Source organism: Natator depressus, chromosome 10 (assembly GCF_965152275.1).
Source record: "Natator depressus isolate rNatDep1 chromosome 10, rNatDep2.hap1, whole genome shotgun sequence".
NCBI lineage: Eukaryota > Metazoa > Chordata > Testudines > Cheloniidae > Natator > Natator depressus.
In genome coordinates, this window is record NC_134243.1 from 75,960,230 (window position 1) to 75,983,938 (window position 23,709).

The following is a 23,709-nucleotide window of genomic DNA, read 5'->3' on the forward strand; positions in this document are numbered from 1 at the left end:
GGTTGCAAGATCTCTGGTTACTCAGTCTCTGTTGTGTTAGGCAAGGGGAAACAAGGCAGGACTAAATCAGTTGCAAGGTGGACACTGAGTTTGAAATATCTCAGTCTCACTGGTCATCTCCTGATTCTGCTCTTGTGGGAGGAGGGTAGTGTGACAATGGCCTACGCATCAGAGGTAGTTACTGCCATCTTTGAAAAAAGAAAAGGAGTACTTGTGGCACCTTAGAGACTAACCAATTTATTTATCCGATGCAGTGAGCTGTAGCTCACGAAAGCTTATGCTCAAATAAATTGGTTAGTCTCTAAGGTGCCACAAGTACTCCTTTTTCTTTTTGTGAATACAGACTAACACAGCTGTTACTCTGAAACCTGCCATCTTTGAGTTGGTTGTGGATGAGGCTCCTAAATTTGCATTTGTAGTGATAGTCCTGGTTGGATGACGTTGTAGAATGTTCATTAGCACCGCAGCTGGGCATTTGGTTGAACATAAACTGAGAAGTGTGGCTGTGCTGATTGCATTTTACTGCCGAAAGCGGTCTCCGACTCAAAAATTAATCTGATAGCGTGTCCATCCATTGAGAGTCCAGGGAAGGTGTTACTTTGGATTTAATAGAGGTTGCCCTGTTTCATGGCAGAATCCCTAATTGAGAGCTGCGTTGATTGCTCTGGGTGACTTCATTGTTAATGTGAGTAATTCATCTGGGTTAACTCAGGTGTTGCTTTGTCACCACACATAGCTGGCCATACTCTTGAACTGTTTTTTGCTTTAGCTTTGGGCCAGGACCGCTTCTGCCTTTGTTTTGAGCTCAGGATACACATCTCTTGAGCCAAAGGGCCTTCTTTAAACATCTTTTGACTTCCTACTTCTGAGACAGATCAACATGTAGTCTATTGTTGTAGAATACTAATAATCTTATGTCACTTATTTTTGGCATGGTGTCTCCTAAATGCCATCTGCCCATGTTTTGTTTTTATAAGTTTCCTTTGTATGCAGATGGCCTGGGGCAGATGAAGCATGTAGAGAGTCAGCTAGTAGTCTGGTGGCAGATGTCCCCAGCTAGTATGCAGTGTAGTTGCAGCCATGTCAGTCCCAGGATATTAGAGAGTCAAGGTGGGCGAGGTAATATCTTTCTTCAGACCAACTTCTGTTGGTGAGAGAGACAAGCTTTCAAGCCACACAGAGGTCTTCTTCAGGTGAGACAGATGGTTACATAAAGAATTTGTGAAATCTCACGCCATGGCACTGCATGAGAAAATTTCCTTCCCTCCACCACATCAGCTATTGTTAGGACACTGAAAAATTTATTTCTAGTAGTGGACAATTTGAATTTTTGCCGTCTCATTCAGTAGCAAAGTAGAGTGTTTTAGAGTCTTAGATTTGGAGCTTGCAAGGCATTTAGTTTTTGTTTGGATGTTAGTCCAGTTTTTTAATGTATAGCTTTGTTGATGTATTTTGTGTGTGTACCCAGTGCTTTGAATGAATGTCTTAGATCAGTCATAGAATCATAGAATATCAGGGTTGGAAGGGACCTCAGGAGGTCATCTAGTCCAACCCCCTGCTCAAAGCAGGACCAATCCCCAACTAAATCATCCCAGCCAAGGCTTTGTCAAGCCTGACCTTAAAAACTTCCAAGGAAGGAGATTCTACCACCTCCCTAGGTAACGCATTCCAGTGTTTCACCACCCTCCTAGTGAAAAAGTTTTTCCTAATATCCAACCTAAACCTCCCCCACTGCAACTTGAGACCATTACTCCTTGTCCTGTCCTCTTCTAACACTGAGAATAGTCTAGAACCATCCTCTCTGGAACCACCTCTCAGATAGTTGAAAGCAGCTATCAAATCGCCCCTCATTCTTCTCTTCCGCAGACTAAACAATCCCAGTTCCCTCAGCCTCTCCTCATAAGTCATGTGTTCCAGACCCCTAATCATTTTTGTTGCCTTTCGCTGGACTCTCTCCAATTTATCCACATCCTTCTTGTAGCGTGGGGCCCAAAACTGGACACAGTACTCCAGATGAGGCCTCGCCAATGTCGAATAGAGGGGAACGATCACGTCCCTCGATCTGCTCGCTATGCCCCTACTTATACATCCCAAAATGCCATTGGCCTTCTTGGCAACAAGGGCACACTGCTAACTCATATCCAGCTTCTCGTCCACTGTAACCCCTAGGTCCTTTTCCGCAGAACTGCTGCCTAGCCATTCGGTCCCTAGTCTGTAGCTGTGCATTGGGTTCTTCCGTCCTAAGTGCAGGACCCTGCACTTATCCTTATTGAACCTCATCAGATTTCTTTTGGCCCAATCCTCCAATTTGTCTAGGTCCCTCTGTATCCTATCTCTGCCCTCCAGCGTATCTACCACTCCTCCCAGTTTAGTATCATCCGCAAATTTGCTGAGAGTGCAATTCACACCATCCTCCAGATCATTTATGAAGATATTGAACAAAACCGGCCCCAGGACCGACCCCTGGGGCACTCCACTTGACACCGGCTGCCAACTAGACATGGAGCCATTGATCACTACCTGTTGAGCCCGACAATAGTCTCTATTTTAACTATGGGAGCCACCACTGGAAGGCAGAGTTTTATAAATTGTAAGTTAATTTGTAAAGGGCATCAAGCCAATATTTTTAAGATGTACTTTCAAAAGCAAGGAACTACATACACACTTTAGACAATTACCATCTGTTTTCCAGTCTAGGCATAAGTCACCATATTGAAAATTCTTATGCATCTTGAAGAAATATAGTATATTTCTGTCTTTGCTGGCGCTTGTGGGCTTGTTGCTTTGAACTTTTTTTCCTAAACTGGAGTCAGAACACTGGTACCAATAGTCTCACTACAGAGAGCCTATAGCTCCCTATAATGGAGAACAGACAAGAGATCAAGTCTAAGTACATCTCCAATCTTTGAATTAGATCTATAAGAAAGACCTGATTTATTTGTCTACATTTCCCTGAGGAAATCTCTCCTGTGCTTTCCAGTGAGATGCGGGGGTCAGACATTTAACTTCCTTTTGTCTTGGGACTCCTTTATATATTGAGAGGCCAGATAGTCTAAGCATGGAGTTGGACATTTTGCCTTGGTTTCCCAGTCTGGAAAATAGATAATACCTGCCTAGTTAACAGGGATGGTTGGGAGGATTAATTAATGTTTATATATTGCTTTGAAGATTAAAAGTGCTGCGTGAGTTTTGTTTTCTTCATCTTTCCCCAATCTGCTGTGACTTTCACTGTCTCCCTCCCAAGACATTACCTGTCAATCACCACTGTAGCTGAGGTCAACTAGTCAGGTCTTATTTTGGAGGCCATAAGCAACACACGTTAATTGTCCTGGGAGACTAAATGACAGGTAATTTACGCCATGTCCTGGCAGAGGTTTAGGAATATGAAATCAGGACCAGCCTCTTCATAGTCTTCTGAAGAATGCAGTGGGGTTGAACTTTGAGACCATTTAAAAAACAAAATGAAAAGCTTTTCATGAATACAGTGTGAGCAGTAATTATTTACATATACGGTTACAATCTCAGACAGAAACACTTAAACTGGAGTTCAGGTTGAGAAAGTAGCTGTAAAGTAAAAACACACAGGAGAACATTGTAGTCTAAAAATCATTAGAAAAATTCCAAGTTCAGGTTAACTGAAATGCCACATATTTGAAAGTTTAAGATGGTCCCAAAAAAACCCACTTAAATCTGTCTCCCCATAACTCTCATTGAGCTTAATCCCCATCCAGATGACAAGTTTAGCCAATGAGGAAAATCATCTATGACTAGCCAAGTAGGTTGCATACACCTCTAGAAGGAGACAACTAACTGCTGTATCCTATGCACAGTCTACATAGTGTGAGTGCTAACCATTGTCAAGTAACAGTTGCATATTAACTAGGGCTGTTAACTCTCGCGATTAACTCAAAAAAATTAATCGTGATTAATCACAGTTTTAATTGCATTGTTAAGCAATAGAATACCGTGTGAAATTTATTAAATATTTTGGATGTTTTTCTGCATTTTCAAATATATTGATTTCAATTACAACTCAGAATACAAAGTGTACAGTGCTCATTTTATATTATTATTTTTGATTGGCACTCTAAAAATGATAAAAGAAATAGTATTTTTCAGTTCACCTCATACAAGTACTGTAGTGCAATCTCTTTATTGTGGAAGTGCAATTTACAAATGTAGATTTGTTTTGTTATATAACCACTCAAAAACAAAACAGTGTAAAACTTCAGAGCCTACAAGTCCACTCAGTCCTACTTCTTGTTCAGCCAATTGCGAACACAAACAAGTTTGTTTACATTCACGGGACATAATGCTGCCTACTTCTTATTTACAATGTCACCTGAAAGTGAGAACAAGCGTTCGCATGGCACTTTTGTAGCCGGCATTGCAAGGTATTTACATGCCAGATATGCTAAACATTCGTATGCCCCTTCATGCTTCAGCCATCATTCCAGAGGACATGCTTGCATGCTGCTGATGATCATTTAAAAAAAAGCGTTAATTAAATTTATGACTGAACTCTTTGGGGGAGAATTGTATGTCTGTTTTACCCACATTCTGCCATATATTTCATGTTACAGTAGTCTTGGATGATGACCCAGCACGTTGTTTGTTTTAAGAACACTTCCACTGCAGATTTGACAAAACTCAAAGAATGTATCAATGTGAGATTTCTAAAGATAGCTACAGCACTTGACCCAAGGTTTAAGAATCTGAAGTGCATTCCAAAATCTGAGAGGGATGAGGTGTGGAGCATGCTTTCAGAAATCATAAAAGAGCAACACTCCAATGCGGAAACTACAGAACCCGAACGACCAAAAAAAAAAAAAATCAACCTTTTGCTGGTTTCAGAGTAGCAGCCATGTTAGTCTGTATCCGCAAAAAGAAAAGGAGTACTTGTGGCACCTTAGAGATTAACAAATTTATTTGAGCATAAGCTTTCGTGAGCTACAGCTCACTTCATTGGATGCATGCAGTGGAAAATACAGTGGGGAGATTTTATATACACAGAGAACATGAAACAATGGGTGTTACCATACACACTGTAACAAGAGTGATCAGGTAAGGTGAGCTATTACCAGCGGGAGACGGGGGGGAATGACCTTTTTGTAGTGATAATCAAGGTGGGCCATTTCCAGCAGTTGACAAGAACTTGTGAGGAACAGTTGGGGGGGGAATAAACATGGGGAAATAGTTTTACTTTTTGTAATGACACATCCACTCCCAGTCTTTATTCAAGCCTAAGTTAATTGTATCCAGTTTGCAAATTAATTCCAATTCAGCAGTCTCTCGTTGGAGTCTGTTTTTGAATTTTTTTATTGAAGAATTGCCACTTTTAGGTCTGTAATCAAGTGACCAAAGAGATTGAAGTGTTCTCCGACTGGTTTTTGAATGTTATAATTCTTGATGTCTGATTTGTGTCCATTTATTCTTTTACGTAGAGACTGTCCTGTTTGGCCAATATACATGGCAGGGGGGCATTGCTGGCACATGATGGCATATATCACATTGGTAGATGTGCAGGTGAACGAGCCTCTGATAGCGTGGCTGATGTGATTAGGCCCTATGATGGTGTCCCCTGAATAGATATGTGGACAGAGTTGGCAACGGGCTTTGTTGCAAGGATAGGTTCCTGGGTTTTTAGTGGTTTTGTTGTGTGGTTGGTGGTGAGTATTTGCTTCAGGTTGGAGGACTGTCTGTAGGCAAGGACTGGCCTGTCTCCCAAGATCTGTGAGAGTGATGGGTCATCCTTCAGGATAGGTTGTAGATCCTTGATGATGCGTTGGAGAGGTTTTAGTTGGTGGCTGAAGGTGATGGCTAGTGGCGTTCTGTTATTTTCTTTGTTGGGCCTGTCCTGTAGTAGGTAACTTCTGGGTACTCTTCTGGCTCTGTCAGTCTGTTTCTTCACTTCAGCAGGTGGGTATTGTAGTTGTAAGGCATCTGACTCAGATGATGAAAATGAACCTGCATCGGTTTGCATTGCTTTGGATTGTTATAGAGCAGAACCTGTCATCGGCATTGACGTATATCCTCTGGAATGGTGGTTGAAGCATGAAGAGACATACGAATCTTTAGGGCACTTGGCATGTAAATATCTTGTGACGCTGGCTACAACAGTGCAATGGGAATGCCTGTTCTCACTTTCAGGTGACGTAAACAAGAAGCAGGCAGCATTATCTCCTGCAAATGTAAACAAAGTTGTTTGTCTGAGGGATTGGTTGAACAAGAAGTAGGACTGAATGGACTTGTAGGCTCCAAAGTTTTACGTTGTTTTATTTTTGAATGCAGGGGTTGGGTGTGGTGTTTTTTTTATATAATTCTAAATTTGTAAATTCAACTTTCACGATAAAGAGATTGCACTACAATATTTGCAATGGGGGAATTGAAAAGTAATATTTCTTTTGGGTTTTTTTTCAGTGCAAATCTTTGTAATCAAAAATAAATATAAAGTGAGTTGTGCACTTTGTATTCTGCATTGTAATTTAAATCAATATATTTGAAAATGTAGAAAACATCCAAAAATATTTAAATAAATGGTATTCTATTGTTTAATTGTGTGATTAATCACAATTAATTTTTTTAATCGCTTGACAGCCCTAATGTTGCCTCAGATCAATGGGTAGGTAAAATACTAATTTGGTTGTATTAAGATCAGTTATTTTATATTTTCAAAAGGACAAGGCATCAGCTTTAACAAAGGATTTCAAATTGTATGCTTTAGAAAATGTTTACAGCATTGTAGGTGTGCATGAAATTTTAAAGATCAATAGAGACCCCTACAAGGACACTATAGAAACTCCCTGCTGAGAGACCGTTTAAGTAAAACTAAATTTTGTGCTGTAATTTAGGCAAAAAAATTTAAACTTTAACTACGCAATCACAAAACAGTCAAACTCCTCTGAATATAGGAATTTCACAGTGTAAAATTCTGTTGCAACCTTAATTACCCAGGTACAACACTTAAAACAAATGCAGTAATTCCTTGAAATCATCTGCTAGGAATTAATTGGAAGAAGTCTTGTTAAGCTCAGTGTTAGTCTTAATTTATGTGTGTGTGGTAACATTCATGAAACTTACTGAAATTGTGAAAATCTATTGCCTCACTAGGTGCTAGTGGTAATCTCACACTGATAAATGGCCTCTGTTTTGAGAGCATGGGTTTTGCTTTGTGTTAGGGCTATATGAATCAGTTATTTTATCATTGGCCCTGTTAAATAAATAAAATCTTACACAAGTTCCACAATACTTTCCTCTTCTCACTAGTAACAACTGTTCAAAGACGAGTATGTTCTTCAAACAATTTTTGGTTCTTTTATGTAGCATATTGAAGATAGATCAAATCACCTTTTCAAAGAATTGACACAACCCACCTTCTTTCAGTTGAGAAAAACAAAGGGAGTAAATTTTCAAAGCTCTCTGCAGCATTTTAGCAGTGTGACTGTCATTACAGTCAGAGTTGGCTGACTAAAACTGGCACAACACTTTGAAAATATACCCCACAAATCAGCTTTTAGCCTGTAACTGGGTTTTTTGTTCATTTAATTCTTTTGAATCTTTGCTATCTCAGCATAGCAGTTTGAAGATCCCTTTGTGCAAACAAAAATCTTGATATACCTATTTCTGTGTTTTTAAGTAAAGGTAACTTAGTCCAGGAACAGAATATAGCATACAGTAAAATGTCAGGTATTCAAACTATAAGATGGTCCAATAGCACTCTTTTGTAAAGTACTTATTAATTCAGGAATTTCTTTCAGAACACTTTTCTTTGTTATATCATTTCCTAAAAAAGAAATATGAAAGGGAAGATATGTAAGCAGTATGATACTGGAGCTATTTTTGGTGAAAACACCAGCACTACATATGATTTAACAAAGACTACATATCAGTCAAATTACTGATTATATTACAAACAAGAAGTAAATTCTGATGTGTGTTCAGAGTACTAAAATCCCAATGTTAATCTTAAAAATCTTACTACACACCTCTGTACTTCATTTCACAGAGTTGACTGATTATTTTTGCTTCCATATGCAAATTTTCAAGCCAGAGATACCCTTCTTCGGTACATATTTGCTATGCCAGAAATACTGAACTTTGATGGACATCTGCGTGACTAATCTAAAACCCCCAACTTACTTGGCATTTTGGTTTTTAGTGCAGTTTGAAAATATGCTTATTGTAGATGTCTCATAGCAGAGGTATGGTCATCACTGATTTTAAATTAAACTGGAGCTTTTAAACTAGCTTGTGTTGCATAAAGTTAAATAGGGGTAAAATGCTAGCCTTGTCCTATGGAACTAGTTACTGGGGGGAGAGGAATCTGTTCAGTTTCACAGTGCACTATTGTACTGATAGCCACAAACTATGCAACTGTTCCTTTCGAGGGGCAGGGGAAATAGTCTGAGTATATGATTGTCATGTTTGATATTCATACTAGTCATATGGATTTGATTTGTTTTAGACCAGCAAAATCTTCACAGTGGCATTTACTATGGTACAAAACCAAATCCTGTTATGTCACTTGACTTCCCTAGCCATTTTACTATTACTGCTTAGATTTGGAATTCTAGATACTGCATTTCTTAAACTGTGAGAGCAGGATCAAGCCTCTGAAATAAAGTGCAAGATTCCTGTTCACTTCAGTAGGAGCAGGACTCCTATTCGCTTCAGTGGGAGCTGTTTGTTAGGTGACTAGATCCTTTTTACACAGTCCTGCTCCCTCTTCTGCAACATGTCAGTGTTTCATAGGGCATGCCTTACACTAGCAGCGTGCACCACAGTGCTGCACCATAACTCCCTTGTGTGGATGCTGTGGGCACGAACTAAAAGGTTCCTGCCCCATAGTCTGACCTGCATGGCAAAGCACACCAGCCCTTAAAGAATGGGCTCCTGCAATGTGTATATTGGCACAGTAGGTTTGTGTTTTTTAAGCAACAGGGATAGGCTCAATTCCTTAAGCTATTCTTGAGTTAAAAGATGATATGCTCTTAGCATATGAGATAGTCAATGGACAACTCATGGGCCTTTAAAAAAGGATGTTGGGTATTTTTTTAACTACGATGTCTGTTTGTTCTCTCACAGTTGTAAAAATTTAATAATAGATTGCTCGTTTGTGCTAAACAAATCGGATGGGAAACAAAAATAGATAATCAACTATCAGTTGGCCCCATTTTATTTTAGCAACCCACTCCCAGACAAACATAAAAATGTATTCTATGTACCAAAATGTCAGTCGCTGTTATGGCCTCCCTGCACCTTTTCCCCCTTTCTGGTCTCTTTGAGTTCATCCACCTCAAGTGTTCGGCCTTTTCCTGTCTCGGGGTGAAATCTCATGATTCTTCCACTCTTAGAGCCAGGACTTGGGTACGCTCTCCCATGTACACCAACCAGTTACCATTCTGCAGGTTTCAGGAGCTTGTGACCAGTGATAGTGACCCACAACCATCTTGAAACAAAATATTGTTATTTAATAGTTGGAACAAAGCATTAGTGAAAAAGGATTTTATAGCAACAAACCGCCTATGTACATACTGAGTCACATCTAATTTTTCACTTAGCTTTTAGTTAAGTTAGATAAGAGGAAAGCTTATGTTACAGGAACAGAACCAACGGCATTCACCTAGCCAGTCTAGATCATCGTATGTCTTTGGGTCTCTCTCCGTTTCCCTTTTTTCAAGCTGGTTTTGGCATTCCAGAAAGAGAGTGGACTAAAACTATTAAAGCTACTAACTCTAGCATTGTCTTAATAAACCTTGAGTCTAAGCTGTCAGGTGACTATTAGAAAGGGCCTCCTCTCTTTTTCCTATGACCTTGTCCACATGGGGAAATTGACTAGCAATAGCTCTTCCGGAAATGTTCCCCCATGGACATTCCATTCCAGAATAAAAATGTTTTTTTTTTATTTTGGAATAACGTCCACATGGGGCGCTATTGAAGAATGAGCTATCCCATCATTTTCACATGTAGACACGGTGGACAGGCTAAGTAGGTAGAGTTGTGCTAACCAGGGAGACACTTCAGGTGAAATTCCCCCCCATTTATGATAGACCACCCCCATATAATGAGAGATCCAGGTAGAGAAATAATAGTTATTAAACAACCCCCTCATTGTCAAGTTGTTGTTAAAATATTCTGTATTGTATCTCCTTTTGCATCTTTGCTGATTACAAAGGTATGTGTTTACGTTCTGATCTTGGTGCCTTGGATCACTGGGAACAAACTGTCATAAATACTGGATTGTGGTACTGATGATTAAAGCAGAATTTAGGCAGAGACTGGTTAGATAGGACACAACTTCTGCTTATACACTCCTTCAGAAACAATGGGGAGGGAGATTTAAAATTTGCAGTGTGCCAGTATAGTGCAGACCGTGCTTTCTTGCCAGCTGCTTGATTTGTGGCTACATTGACTAAGGCACTAGGTGGACAGAGGTTGTGCATTCCAAGGACAGTGCACGTATTCTGGAAGGAAGACATCCAGGTCCTGTTAGCTGAGTAAGAACATCACTGACTATGAGAGAGGACTATGTTGTTATTAGCTTTGCAAATATCCTTTTTCTAGAGCCATCACTGTTTCCATTTCTACAGCCCTTACATACATATTTTGAGGAGAAGAAAGTTGGCTGGTTTATCAAGGGCAGGAATGTTTTGAAAATAGACTACTGCAGCATTTTAAAGATGAAATTTGGGAACCTCTGCTCTGTATTTTTAAAGACCTTTAAAGTTCACTGTTAACCCTGTCCCTTCCAACTCTGACAACTAGTGCATAGAGATGCTAGAGAAATATTTATAAGTTTTTTTTTCTTTAAAACTTGTGCCTCTCAGTTTATATTATGTAAAAAAGTGCCTGATGTCAAAGTACTGTAGAATGTATTGAACTATACCACTCACTTCCAACTTCAGGAGCCAACCCTCGAAGTCCCTAGTGGTTATTTTGGAAGCAGCTCACTCATGCTTGAGATGTAACAATATCCTCAACTAAAATTGTAGAGACTTTTGTTTTTTAAAGGCTAGGGGAGTTAATGGAAATTGAGGGTAAAATGGGAGGAATTTGTTGTATTCAAGATACAAGCAGTTATCTTAGTACAAGAAGAGACCATCTCAAGATCTGCACATCCACCAATGTGATATATGCCATCATGTGCCAGCAATGCCCCTCTGCCATGTACATTGGTCAAACTGGACAGTCTCTACGTAAAAGAATAAATGGACTCAAATCAGATGTCAAGAATTATAACATTCATAAACCAGTCGGAGAACACTTCAATCTCTCTGGTCACGCAATCACAGACATGAAGGTCGCTATCTTACAACAAAAAAACTTCAAATCCAGACTCCAGCGAGAAACTGCTGAATTGGAATTCATTTGCAAATTGGATACTATTAATTTAGGCTTAAATAGAGACTGGGAGTGGCTAAGTCATTATGCAAGGTAGCCTATTTTCCCCTTGTTTTTTCCTACCGCCCCTCCCCCCCCAGACATTCTGGTTAAACTTGGATTTATGCTGGAAATGGCCCACCTTGATTGTCATGCACATTGTGGGGAGAGTGGTCAGTTTGGATGAGCTATTGCCAGCAGGAGAGTGAGTTTGTGTGTGTATGGGGGTGGGGGGGTGAGAGAACCTGGATTTTTGCTGGAAATGGCCCACCTTGATTATCATGCACGTTGTAAGGAGAGTGGTCACTTTGGATAGGCTATTACCAGCAGGAGAGTGAGTTTGTGTGTGTGGTTTTTGGAGGGGGGTGAGGGGGTGAGAGAACCTGAATTTGTGCAGGAAATGGCCCATCTTGATTATCATACACATTGTGAAGAGAGTGGTCACTTTGGGTGGGCTATTACCAGCAGGAGAGTGAGTTTGTGTGTGGGGGGGGGGCGGGCGGAGGGTGAGAAAACCTGGATTTGTGCTGGAAATGGCCCAACTTGATGATCACTTTAGATAAGCTATTACCAGCAGGAGAGTGGGGTGGGAGGAGATATTGTTTCATGGTCTCTGTGTATATAATGTCTTCTGCAGTTTCCACAGTATGCATCCGATGAAGTGAGCTGTAGCTCACGAAAGCTCATGCTCAAATAAATTGGTTGGTCTCTAAGGTGCCACAAGTACTCCTTTTCTTTTTAAGATCAACAATGTTTTTCTAAATAAATAATTTTAATCAACATAAGAAACCTCCGGAACTTGTTTTGCAAGCAGTTGGGGCATCTAACTTAGAGAAAAATTTTACACATTTTATAAGAACAAAAATCTGTCCCACTAAGTGGGATAAATCATTGAGCCATCAGTACTACATAGTTTAGACCATAAAATAATCAGTGATGTGATAGGAAGAAATTTGTCTGGGATGAGTGGAGTATTGCACAAATAAACAGATTATGGGGAATTTCTACTTTCCTCTGAAGCATCAACTGACATTGATGGATTGCTTTTGGAGAGAAGAGACCAGATGAAATGTCAGCTATAAAAACAGATTAGTAGTTCTGCCCACTTCTAATTTTTTTGGTCTTTATTATAAGGCATAATATAGCCATCTATGAAAAACAGCTGATTTACTCATGTGAATGTTTTACCAAACCTTGAGCCCTACAAGAGCAATGAGCATTCACTGGCTTGATCATAACTGTAATAACACAAATATAACAATAAAAGAACAACTCCAAAATAAAATTTGCAACAAAATAGATGGCTGTTCGGGAATGGGCAAGGAATTTCTTTAAGGGGTATTCACTGTCTATAGAACTAGTTTGTATCTCGTTGCAGTCCATGAATCGGGTTGCTGGTTTGAAAGTCCTTCTACTCTTTGTTTGCTCTTTTCTGTTCTACTTTTTAAAAATCTTATTATCCTAAATATCCTTCCAAAGTCACGATGCAGCAAATTCTCTCTGCTTGTTCTCTCCTAATCATTTCTAGTCAGAACTTTATTCATCATTTAATCTGTCTTGCTTTGCCAAGTTACTAATAACATTTTACATTTGCCAAACTAAGGTTCACTGATGTTGGTCTATAATCCTTAAATTTTTTTCTTTTTCATTCAGATGCAACCAAGAATGAGTAAGTGCTCTAGACACCGTTTCTAATAAATCACAAATGCATTAATAACCCTGGAATTCGCAAGGCGTGACCTAAGACACTAACAGCCACTAGATATAGCAACTGGTGCTTAACATTGGAAATGTCCTTTGTTAACACATTCTCAGGAAATATTCTTAGGCTTATCAGGGGGAAATGTCAAACTTTTGATAATCGGGTCTCTAGTAACTCCCTAAATTTAACTGCTGGCCAATTTCTTCTGGCTATTTTACATTGTCTGTTCTGTTTTACTCTCAAACAGATCACAGGATGTTAATTTAGATAGCATGTGATTCTGAAACCAGAAATCATTGGCTCATAGCTGTATTCTTGTGTATACTAATACACACACGGAATATTGTAGTGTTCGCTAGTAGCAAACACTGTTTTTTCTGGTTAAAGTTTTTAAGAGCTGCTTCCATTTCATTCACTGATACATTTATCAGAAGCTTTTCTTTTGGAGTATGAAACTTCCCATGCTTGGTCTCAGGTCAAAAGCAATTTTTTCCCCACACCCTGAAGCTTAAGTATGTGAGCTGTATAATTTTACTCATATATATTCTATTATAATAGAATTTTTCTATTTGATGTAGCTAAGTCATCAGTGATCTATAATGAGAACCACAACATCATGACTGAAATACTATATTTTTTAAAAATTAGCATTTAACTACCGTGATGGGGAGTGTCGTAGAAATATTATTGCTGGCATGAAAGAAAGCTCCAAAGTCTTTTACTTCAAATCTAGTAACTTTCAAAATGAGCTTAAATTAGTTTCCAGTGCTACACCTACCAGACTTCACTTCCTCTGCTGATTTTTGTTCTTAAAAAGACAAAATTCAATTGTAAATGTGCCTCTCCATCCTGTTGTGTGAAAAATGCACCCAGACAAAAGGGTGAAACTCTCTGCATAGGAAGTGCTGGAGTATGCACAGAGTAAACCAGAAATAACATATCCCGTTATACGGAGGTTGGGCCTTCTAATAATAGAAGGTAAACAATGTAGATAGAAGTTGACTATCACTTTTAACAAGAGGACTGTAGAATGCAAGTGAACTTACGTCAATTGCATACCCTTGTCTATGCTACACAATTTTTTCAACAAAAGTCAGGTTTCGTCGACAAAACAGTAGAGGTGTACACACGACAATGCTCCTTCTGCCGACAAAACTCTCCTGCTTTGCCGACAAAATAAAACCACCTTGATGAGAGGTGTATTTTTTTGAGGCAAAGTTATACCGACAAAGCGTCAGTGTAGACACCACGCTTGGTTATGTCACTGTAAATGGCCTCCGGGAGGTGTCCCACAATGCCCATCCTGACCGTTCTGGTCAGCAGTTTGAACTTTGCTACCTTGCACCCAGGTACAAAAGTTTCCACCCGCCCTCATTAAAGGCCTGGGAATGTTTGAAATTCCATCTCCTGTTTTCTCGGCCTGGAGAGCTCACATTGCATCTTCCCAGCTGACTGTGGCGGCTCCTCGCAGCAACTCTCCCCCCCCCCCCACCCCCCCCCACTTGGAGCACACCCAAGTTGTTGGATCTGCTGTCACTGTGGGGAGAGGAGGCTGTGCAGTCCCAGGTCTGCTCCAATCGTAGGAACTTCGATACCTACAGGCAGATTTCTCATGGCTTGTTGGATAAGGGCTAGAAATGGGACATGCAGCAGTGCCATGCGAAGATAAAGGAGTTGAGGCAGGCATACCAGAAGGCAAGGGAGGCAAATGGTCTGTCTGGTGCTGTGCTGAAGACCTGCTGCTCCTATAAGGAGCTGGACGTCATCCGTGGCGGTGACCTCCACCTCCCAGAGCCCTGTGGATACTTTGGCAGGGCTGGAGGCAGCGAATAGTGGACCTAACCCCAAGGACGAAGTCATGGACAAGGAGGCCGAGTTGGAGGACAACATGGCACACACGGCAGGGTTGTCCAGTGGCGTGGCGAGTCGGGACCTCTTTTCCACTCTGGACCTCTAGCCAGTCCCAGAAGTCTGTCTCTGGTGCGCATGATGCAAGAGAGAAGAGCCCTGGTAAGTGATCTTTTTGAGTTGATGCTGCTTGGTTATATGCTGTCCTTTGCTCTGTATATTCTAGAAGTGGGTGAAGGGATTGATATGTACAAGACTAGCTGTGTTTGAGTGTGCTCCACATTCCCTTGTGCAGCAAAGCAGTGCAGCGGAACAGTGTGTAAATGCCCACCGAGATTTCACAGGAATCCTCCAGAGAGATCTCTAGGAAACTTTCCTGGAGGTACTCGCTAATCCTGTGCCAAAGGTTCCTTGGCAGAGCTGCTTTGTTCTTTCACGCATTGTAGGAAACTTTTCCCATGTCACTCGGCAATCAGTTATGCTGGGACCAAAGCATCACATAGGCAAGCAGCACAGGGACTGCGTCTGAAACCGCACGCATGCAGGAGATGCACCCTTGCATTCCTGCTCACCCTCAGGAGTGAGATGTTGGCTTCAATGGCCCATGCCTGTGGGAAAAGGTGGCAGAATTTACAATATTGTCCCTAGTCACCTGCATTGATCCCCTTAAAAAACCACGTAGACCCTTTGCCCTATCTTGAATGCCAAACCTCACCCAGCCCAAAGTCACCATGTTTAGGGTGTTCACTGAGATGTGTGCTTTCTAAAGGATAGTGCGAAAGTGATTCGTATGTCAAAAGAGGTATTTTTACTATAATGATTCAGTACTGTGTGTGTGAACTAACAATCATGATTCTGTGTATTGTTTCTTGTGCTTCTGCAGATGTGGCCTTCAGGGGAACCCCCTACGCATCTGCAGAGTGCCTCTGCCAGATAAGGAAGCAACCAAGGCAGAGCAAGGAGCACATGTTCCGGGAGGTACTCCAGTTCTCAGAGGCCGAATAAAGAGAATGCAAGTTGTGGAGAGAGACCCTGAAGGGAAAAAATTAAAAAAGAAAGGCAGGACAGAAAGGAGAGTGAGAAGCACATTGTAAATAGCCAAGAATGGATGATAAAAGTGATGGAGGAGCAAACAGAGATGTTGAAATCCCTAATCATGCTCTAGGCAGAACACATGCATGTTCACCCCCCTCTGCAGCCGATACAGAACTGCTTTCAATACCCTTCCCAAACTCTTCCCACACGTTCCTTGTAACATTTTGGTACCTTGTTCACTCCACCCTGTCAGATGGCTTCCAAAATGATAGCTGGACTTACACATGGCTAGGAGAGCCTACACTGCCTTGCACTCTTATCTCCCCTCCCACCAAGCTTTTTGTATGTGTGTTGCTAATTGGTATTTAATAAAAATGAACTCTCTGAAAGATAGCCGCCTTTATTTGTCTCCTTCATATGGTGGTTGCTGCTGGTAGTAATACATAATGTCCGTTTGATTATTTGCTGACTACAAATCCCAGTCAAGAAACATCACAATTTTCATGCAAGGCGGCAAATTAAGAAAGCATGTCAGAGTGCTGTGTTACTGGGACTCATGATCAAAATGTTGCCTTAAAGCCTCCATCTTTCAAATAGCCCCCTATTGTGCCCCTCTAATAGCCCTGGTATCTGGCTGCTCAAATTCAGCAACCAGGCGGTCCGCCTCGGCGCTCCACCCCGGGAGAAACTTTTCACCTTTAGCCTGACAAATATTATGGGGCGTGCAAAATGTTTTCCTCATTTAGGTCTAACCTTCCATAAAGGCATTGCCAGTGCACTTTTAATCTGCCAAAGGCACATTCCATGGTCATTCTGCACCTGCTCAGCCTATTGTTGGAGCGCTCCTTGCTGCTGTCCAGGTTTTCTGTGTAAGACTTTGTGAGCCATGGCTGTAATGGGTATGCTGAATCTCCCAGGATCACGATGGGCATTTCAATATCCCCCACTGGAATCTTCTGGTCTGGAAAGAAAGTCCCTGCTTGGAGCTTTCTGTACAGGCCAGTGTTCCTGAAGATGTGTGCGTCATGCACTTTCCCCGGCCACCCTGGGTTAATGTCAGTGAAACTCCCACAGTGATTTACAAGCGCTTGCAGTCCCCTAGAGAAGTACCCCTTTCTATTGATGTACTCTGTCACAAGATGGTCTGGGGCCAAAATTGGATTATGCATGCCATTTATTGCCCCTCTGCAGCTAGGAAATCCACCATTGCCGCAAAGCCATCCACTGTTCATGCACATTGCCAAGAATCTCAGTCCTTCGTATCAGGATGTAATTAATGGCCCCGCACACTTGTGTTAACGCAGTTCCAAGGGTCAACTTCCTGACTCTGAACTGATTCATGACTGAGGAGTAGCAGTCTGGAGTTGCCAGCTTCCACACTGCGATTGCCATGCGCTTCTCCACTGAGTGGGCATCTTTCATTTTGGTGTCCTTATGCCACAGTGCTGGGGCAAACTCTGCACACAGTTCCAGGAAGGAACTGGCCACTGCTAGTCATTCCAGACCTGCCTAATGACATGATCCTACCACTCAGTGTTTGTTTCCCGAGCTCAAAAGCGACAGTCCACCATCTTCAGCTGCTCTGTGAATGCCAAAAGTCATCTGCTGTTTCTTTCCTTGGCACACAGCAGGTCAGGCAACTCTGATTCATGTTCAGATTGGGAGCTCATGATGTACTGCATGACCATCCACGATGTGTTCATAACAGTGACTGCGGCAGTAGAGAGCAGTGTGGGAGTCTATCCTTTCAGACAGAGATGTTGGGAGATAAACAGGGGCTGTTGAAAAATGCTGCGAAATGCAGTCTGAAGCCCATGGAATGCTGGGACGGAAAGAACTGCATCATGGGACGTTGAGCATGCACCCATGATGCACTGCAATCCACTCTGTCTTCCCACAACTCCTAGCTGCAGAAGGTGGCGAGTAGCACAGTGGGATAGCTACCCACAGTACACTGCTCTCCCCGTCGATGCTAGAGCACCAATTGTGGACATGCTCTGATGACAGAAGGAGTGTAGTGTGAACATGCACAAGCGATGTAATTATACCAGTTTTTGATTGTCAGCTTAATTTACATCGACAAAACTCTGTAGTGTAGACAAGGCCTTAGACTCTCCTTTGGAATAGAGTGACTCCAAACTTGAGATGAATATGCCTTCAATAAAGTGACTAACTCAAGTCTAGAGGATAAGAAGATCCTATCACCTCTATTTTGTAGCCTTGTTGCCTAATGTACATAGCTGCGCTGGTAGCATTAGACCATTTACCTTATAACCTGCAATTGCAGAGGTCGCAATAACCATTTTATTGAAAGTATTGCCTGTTTTGAGACAAGATCCTTATTTACATGTTTGCTATCTAAGAAATCTTGAAGAAACTGGAAAATATTTCATTTAAATTGTTCAGCTTGATTTCTGCTGAGTAAAGTGTTTACATGTTTATTTTAATGATTTTGGGGAAAACAATACAAATTGTCTACTTAGTGCAATTTGTGCCTCTCTTCTTTCTTTGAGAAGGCAAATGCCACCTTTCACCACTAACTATGAGGAAGATGACAAAGGATTGCAGTAAGGTCTACTGATTACAGATTATTTTGAGATAGCAATATAAGCATTTACATGTGTCCCTGGTACCCGGTCTATTCAAGGTAATTGAAAACAAATTGTAAGATGTTTCCACTCACACAGTCATCTGCTGCTTTTATGGTGATTTAATTGTTTAGGGGTGGTATTTTTTTCAATGTAGGAAATATTTGAAGTTAAAACATTTGTGTACGGTGACATGCATAAACATCAAGGGTGAAAGTATTCCATAGCATTTATTCTGAGATACTGCTGGCTATGTTAAGTGTTTTGGGGGCTGACTTTCCAAACTGCTCAGAGTCCAGCAGTTCCCTTTAAAGATAATGAACCTAACTGGGAACTCAGTTCTTCGGAAAAATCTAGCCATTAATGCTTTTGCTGACGTGCTAGTGGTACTGGCAGAGCATTACCTCCATGAACTGTGGTCAGCCCTGGTCTCAACTCAGTCTGCAGGGATGTACATACATTGTGAATGTGTTAGAAACTAAAAGCCTTTTCTCTTGGTTGGAGGGGGAAAGTGGGATTATTAAACTTTGCCATATGATCCTTGAATTGCTTAAATCATACCCTCTAAGTAGACTGCTTGTTCGTCTTCAGAGCTGGACAAATAAATAATATATAACAATATAAATAATCTTTTGAGGCACATCTTAAATGTGATTATCTTACTTAAATATGTTCCTTTTGTCTTTCATTTCAGGACAGCCCAGAAACTTGCAAGATCTATGCCGAATTAAAATCCGCCAGTGTATAGGCCTTCAAAACCTAAAACTGCTTGACGAACTACCCATTGCCAAGGTCATCAAAGACTATTTAAAACACAAGTTTGATGATATCTGATATCCATGAAGAAAAGAACTCTGAGCAAGCTTAGTTATATTCCAGATACTTAAAGAGGCTTGCTGCCTTGCACAAAGTATATCCTATGCAAATTCTGATTTTTCTGTAAGTCAGAAGGCAGGTATACACGTCCTTGGGTTTTTTATACCACATGCTAGAAGGTCTTAATTTTTTGGTTTCTTGGTCCAAGTTTACAAGGTCCAAGCTTTCTATACAATATTACATTTTAAAAATTTATTTGTTTTTTGTTTTTTTTTTAAATGAGGCATGCAAACTTGCAATGGAAATGGAACATAGCGTATTCAAAGGAAGTGATTGGTTCTGATTGGCATGCATAGTATTGTAAGCCATCTGAGCGATTGTTAAACAAAATGAGTTTTGGAGCCTAAAGCACCAGTCCTGCAAAGGGACCCATGTGGGCAGACCTTTATGTCCATACAGTCTCTTTGATTGATGGGACTTTGTGTAGGTGTAAAGCTCTGCCCATGTGTATCATTTTGGGAATCGTAACCATGGTTTCCTGGGACATACTGTACAAATGCCATATGGAAACTTTTTAAAAATACAGTCACCCTGTTCAATTTTAAAATGTATAAGTTGGCTCTTTTTATACTGTTCTTTTCCTAATTACTGTAGTTTGGATGTCCATAAATCCAGGATCTCTGCTTTCCTGATATTCCCTGTAAGTGAGCTATTGTTTGTAACTATATTTTTAACAGTGACAGTACACTGCACAGAGTCATACAGTCTCTATTTTTTACATTAAGTTAAGGGGAAACAAGTTTAGATTTTGAAGCCAATGTATTCTGTTTCTCATACAGTGCCTCCTGTGCAATAATCTTTCTAATGTATTTTGTCCATGATTGTGTGACTTTCGCACCATTTCTTACTTAGCCTCAATGCATTATTTGTGAAAATAGGAACTGCGGCTTTATTGTAGCATTGATACAGCAATGCTATAATGATGTCAGTTGCTGTTACAATCCCTGAATTTGTTGAATGTATAATTTAGCTGTTTTATTTCCCTTTGAGATGAAATTTCGCATACAGGTTGTTAGGCCAGATCTCTCTTTAAATTGCTATTATTTGGCTAAGTACTTTTATTTTAAAGGGGTTACAAGTTTTTTTGTTGCGTTCACATTTTGGTTTTGATTTGCTTGAAGTTGACTAGGATGTAGTCTCCACTGATAAGTGCACATAACCCCCATTAATTTGAGTGTTCCTTGTGCACTGACAAGAAAATAGTCCCCTTAGCATTAGAAGCTTAAATTTTGCAAACACTAAGTGGGTTCTTCTTAACCTCAAACCGGCGAGTGATTTCAGTAGTTAAATTTGGCTTTTCTGTTTTCATCATAAGCATTAATTAGACCTGATAAAGAGCCTGTTCCTAGTTGTCAATGGAAATAGAAGGCCTCAGCACCAAACAGAAATGGGCCAAAATGTGCAACCATTTTACTGTTTTCATTTTCAAGGGATTATGGAGTCAGTATAAAGTTCTTGTCCATGTTTTCTACTCCTGCTTTGCCATTGTAGTGGCTCCAAAAGAGCCTTTATAATAGCAGCAGCTCTCTCATACTAGGGATCTCAATGGAAGCTGGGAGATTGGGGAAACCATGTTGACTCTTCATTTTTCACACTGTCCCTTTCAAAATGTTACATAATTTTTTTTTAAAAAAGGTGAAAGCAAGGAAAGCAAGTACATTTAGATTAACTCCGCTGGTTCATCCCTAATTCCTTGAAGCCAGGGATTGTAGTTTCCTCATGCACGAATCTTATTGCTAATGATGGATGCACAGGAACCATGGCAGCAAGGATTATCTCACCCTATTGTGCCTAGCCTTGAACAGGTTTCCGAACAATGGGTGATTTTAGAGACTCAGTGGTTCAGAGAAGGGGTAGCGGGATGTGGAGCCTTTCATCTCTGACTCACCAATTCAAATCAAACCTGCTTCATCAGTGACCAATAGTTAATATAACAGCAGCCTGTAGGAAGCGAGTTTGTCCACTGTCCACACCAGTCACCACAGTTGTTGCTAATGTAGACCCTTATTGGCAGCCTCAACGAAGAGGTCAGAGAATAACTGGGCAAGACAACTCTCCTCTATATATAAGGCTTCCTCCAGGTCATAGCTGAAGCACATTGGTGGCATTATAGTGTGTGTGGGGGGGAGAGAGAGAGAGTGCTGTTCAGTAGTACCTTTAATGAATACTCAAAACACCTTAGGGGCTGATCTCTTCTGCTTTAAGTTCTGCAGTACCTAGGCATAATGAGGCACATTAGGGATGGGATGGCAGCTCTTAACTCTGAATCTTCAGTTTTGTTACATAGAAACAGAACCTTAACATTCTTTGTTTTTAAATATTTAATATTGTTCATCTGCTTTCCTAAGTAACTTGTTTGGTTTAAAACCATTTTCTTCCCCATCAGTGAAGGTGCATTTTTACAGGAATCTTTTCTGAAATAATTTAGACTATATCTTAGTCAGAATCCATATTAAGATAAATTATTTGTTCTGTCTTGCTGCTGTGACTTCAGAAAATTATGAAAGACCTTGCTGGTAACAAAAATGTTATTTAATGAAGAAGTGTGTCATTCCATTATTTATTGAGTGAGGTTTGGTATTTTTAGTAACTGACATTTAAAGGAAACACTTTTTTACATTTTAGGCCAGTGCAAAACCTTTCTTTAAAAAAAGAAAAAAAATTGCAGAAATCTAATCCCCTTTAGCAAGGCTAAATTGTCAAAGGACCTGATCCAAATCCCACTGCTGTCAATGGAAAGACTTCCACTGGGCTTTGGATCAGGCCTGAGGGTCCCGATTCAGCAAAGCACTTACGGTCTTACAGATAAGCATGTGCTTGAGTAGTCCTCTTGGCCTCAGTGGGACTATTTATATACTTAAACTGTAGCACATAATTAAGTTAGTAAAATACAGGGTTTATTCATCATTCAAGCCTAACTAGATTTGAATGTTGTGAATCTATTCTGTTGTCACTCTCCTAAATGGGTATAAAGAAGAGGAGTACTTGTGGCACCTTAGAGACTAACCAATTTATTTGAGCATGAGCTTTCGTGAGCTACAGCTCACTTCATCGGATGCATACTGTGGAAACTGCAGAAGACATTATATACACAGAGACCATGAAACAATACCAGCAGGAGAGTGGGGTGGGAGGAGGTATTGTTTCATGGTCTCTGTGTATATAATGTCTTCTGCAGTTTCCACAGTATGCATCCGATGAAGTGAGCTGTAGCTCACGAAAGCTCATGCTCAAATAAATTGGTTAGTCTCTAAGGTGCCACAAGTACTCCTCTTCTTTTTGCGAATACAGACTAACATGGCTGTTACTCTGAAACCTAAATGGGTATAATGCACAAGTAGTTAGAAAACACAAAAGTGATTTGATTTTTCCATAATCTTTTGAAATAGAATCTGGAAGATGAGTACATAATATAAATGTATTACATATCCTAGTTCCATTCCTTTAATATACATTGGTGGTCATTTTATTGAACCTTAAAATAATAAGAATAGTAAAATTGGCAAATACACCAAAGAAACAGGCAAGCAAAAGATTCTGATCATTAATAAACTGCAAACCTCATCCTTTAAAAACAAAGCAGAAAGATTTTTGTAAATATGTGTTTATAAATGTACAGCAGAGTAAGAGTGGGTTTTTTAGATTATTTAATTACCTTATTTCTAAATGATTTACTACATTATAGACAATACTTGTTAGTTTGAAAAGCTTTTGAGTGTTTTGGTTTTTTAATTCATCATCAGTCATGCTTGGAATAACTCTGGCTTCCTTGGGATAGCGTGGAGAATTTAGTTTTCTGGCTATAGTTGGCAATAACAAGAGAACACATCTGGACAAAGAGGACTAGCGTGATTAATTTGTCATACAGACACCCTGAAGCAAAAAAGAACGTATAGTTTGTTTACCAGAGTGGACCATATGGAAATTTTAAATCTTAACTTCTGAATAAAGTTGATCCAGAGCCCAGAATGTCACTGGGACAAGAGCAATTTACAATTTGCCCACAAATCTAGCTTCCATGCACCTTTTTGTGTTATCAGTATCATGATGTACTTTGTTCTTCTTTTGTAATGTAAGTTCTGCTTTGGGTCAGTTTGAATTTTAAAAATATTTAAATCTGGTTAAAATCTTTTGGGTTTATGTTCTATTTATTTCTAATCCAATGTTTTAATAATATAGTATCACTTTGCAGCTTTCCCTCAATGTCTGTCCTTCCTGAAAACCCTTAATGCAGTCATGACAATGGATAACTAATGATGTGTAAACTTAGCTGTTGAGGCT

The 23,709-nt window shown here is 40.2% G+C and overlaps 1 protein-coding gene across 3 annotated transcripts in view; it reads left to right on the forward strand.

The window, feature by feature from the left end:
* The window catches only part of ASB7 (ankyrin repeat and SOCS box containing 7), a 45,847-nt gene extending 24,019 nt beyond the window's left edge, over positions 1-21,828 (forward strand). For all 3 annotated transcript variants that reach the window (XM_074964822.1, XM_074964823.1, XM_074964824.1), the window contains exon 6: positions 19,247-21,828. In XM_074964822.1, coding sequence (XP_074820923.1) covers positions 19,247-19,386 — 140 coding nt within the window. In that variant the 3' untranslated portion in view covers positions 19,387-21,828. The remainder of the gene's footprint in view (positions 1-19,246) is intronic.
* The last annotated feature ends 1,881 nt before the right edge of the window (positions 21,829-23,709 follow it).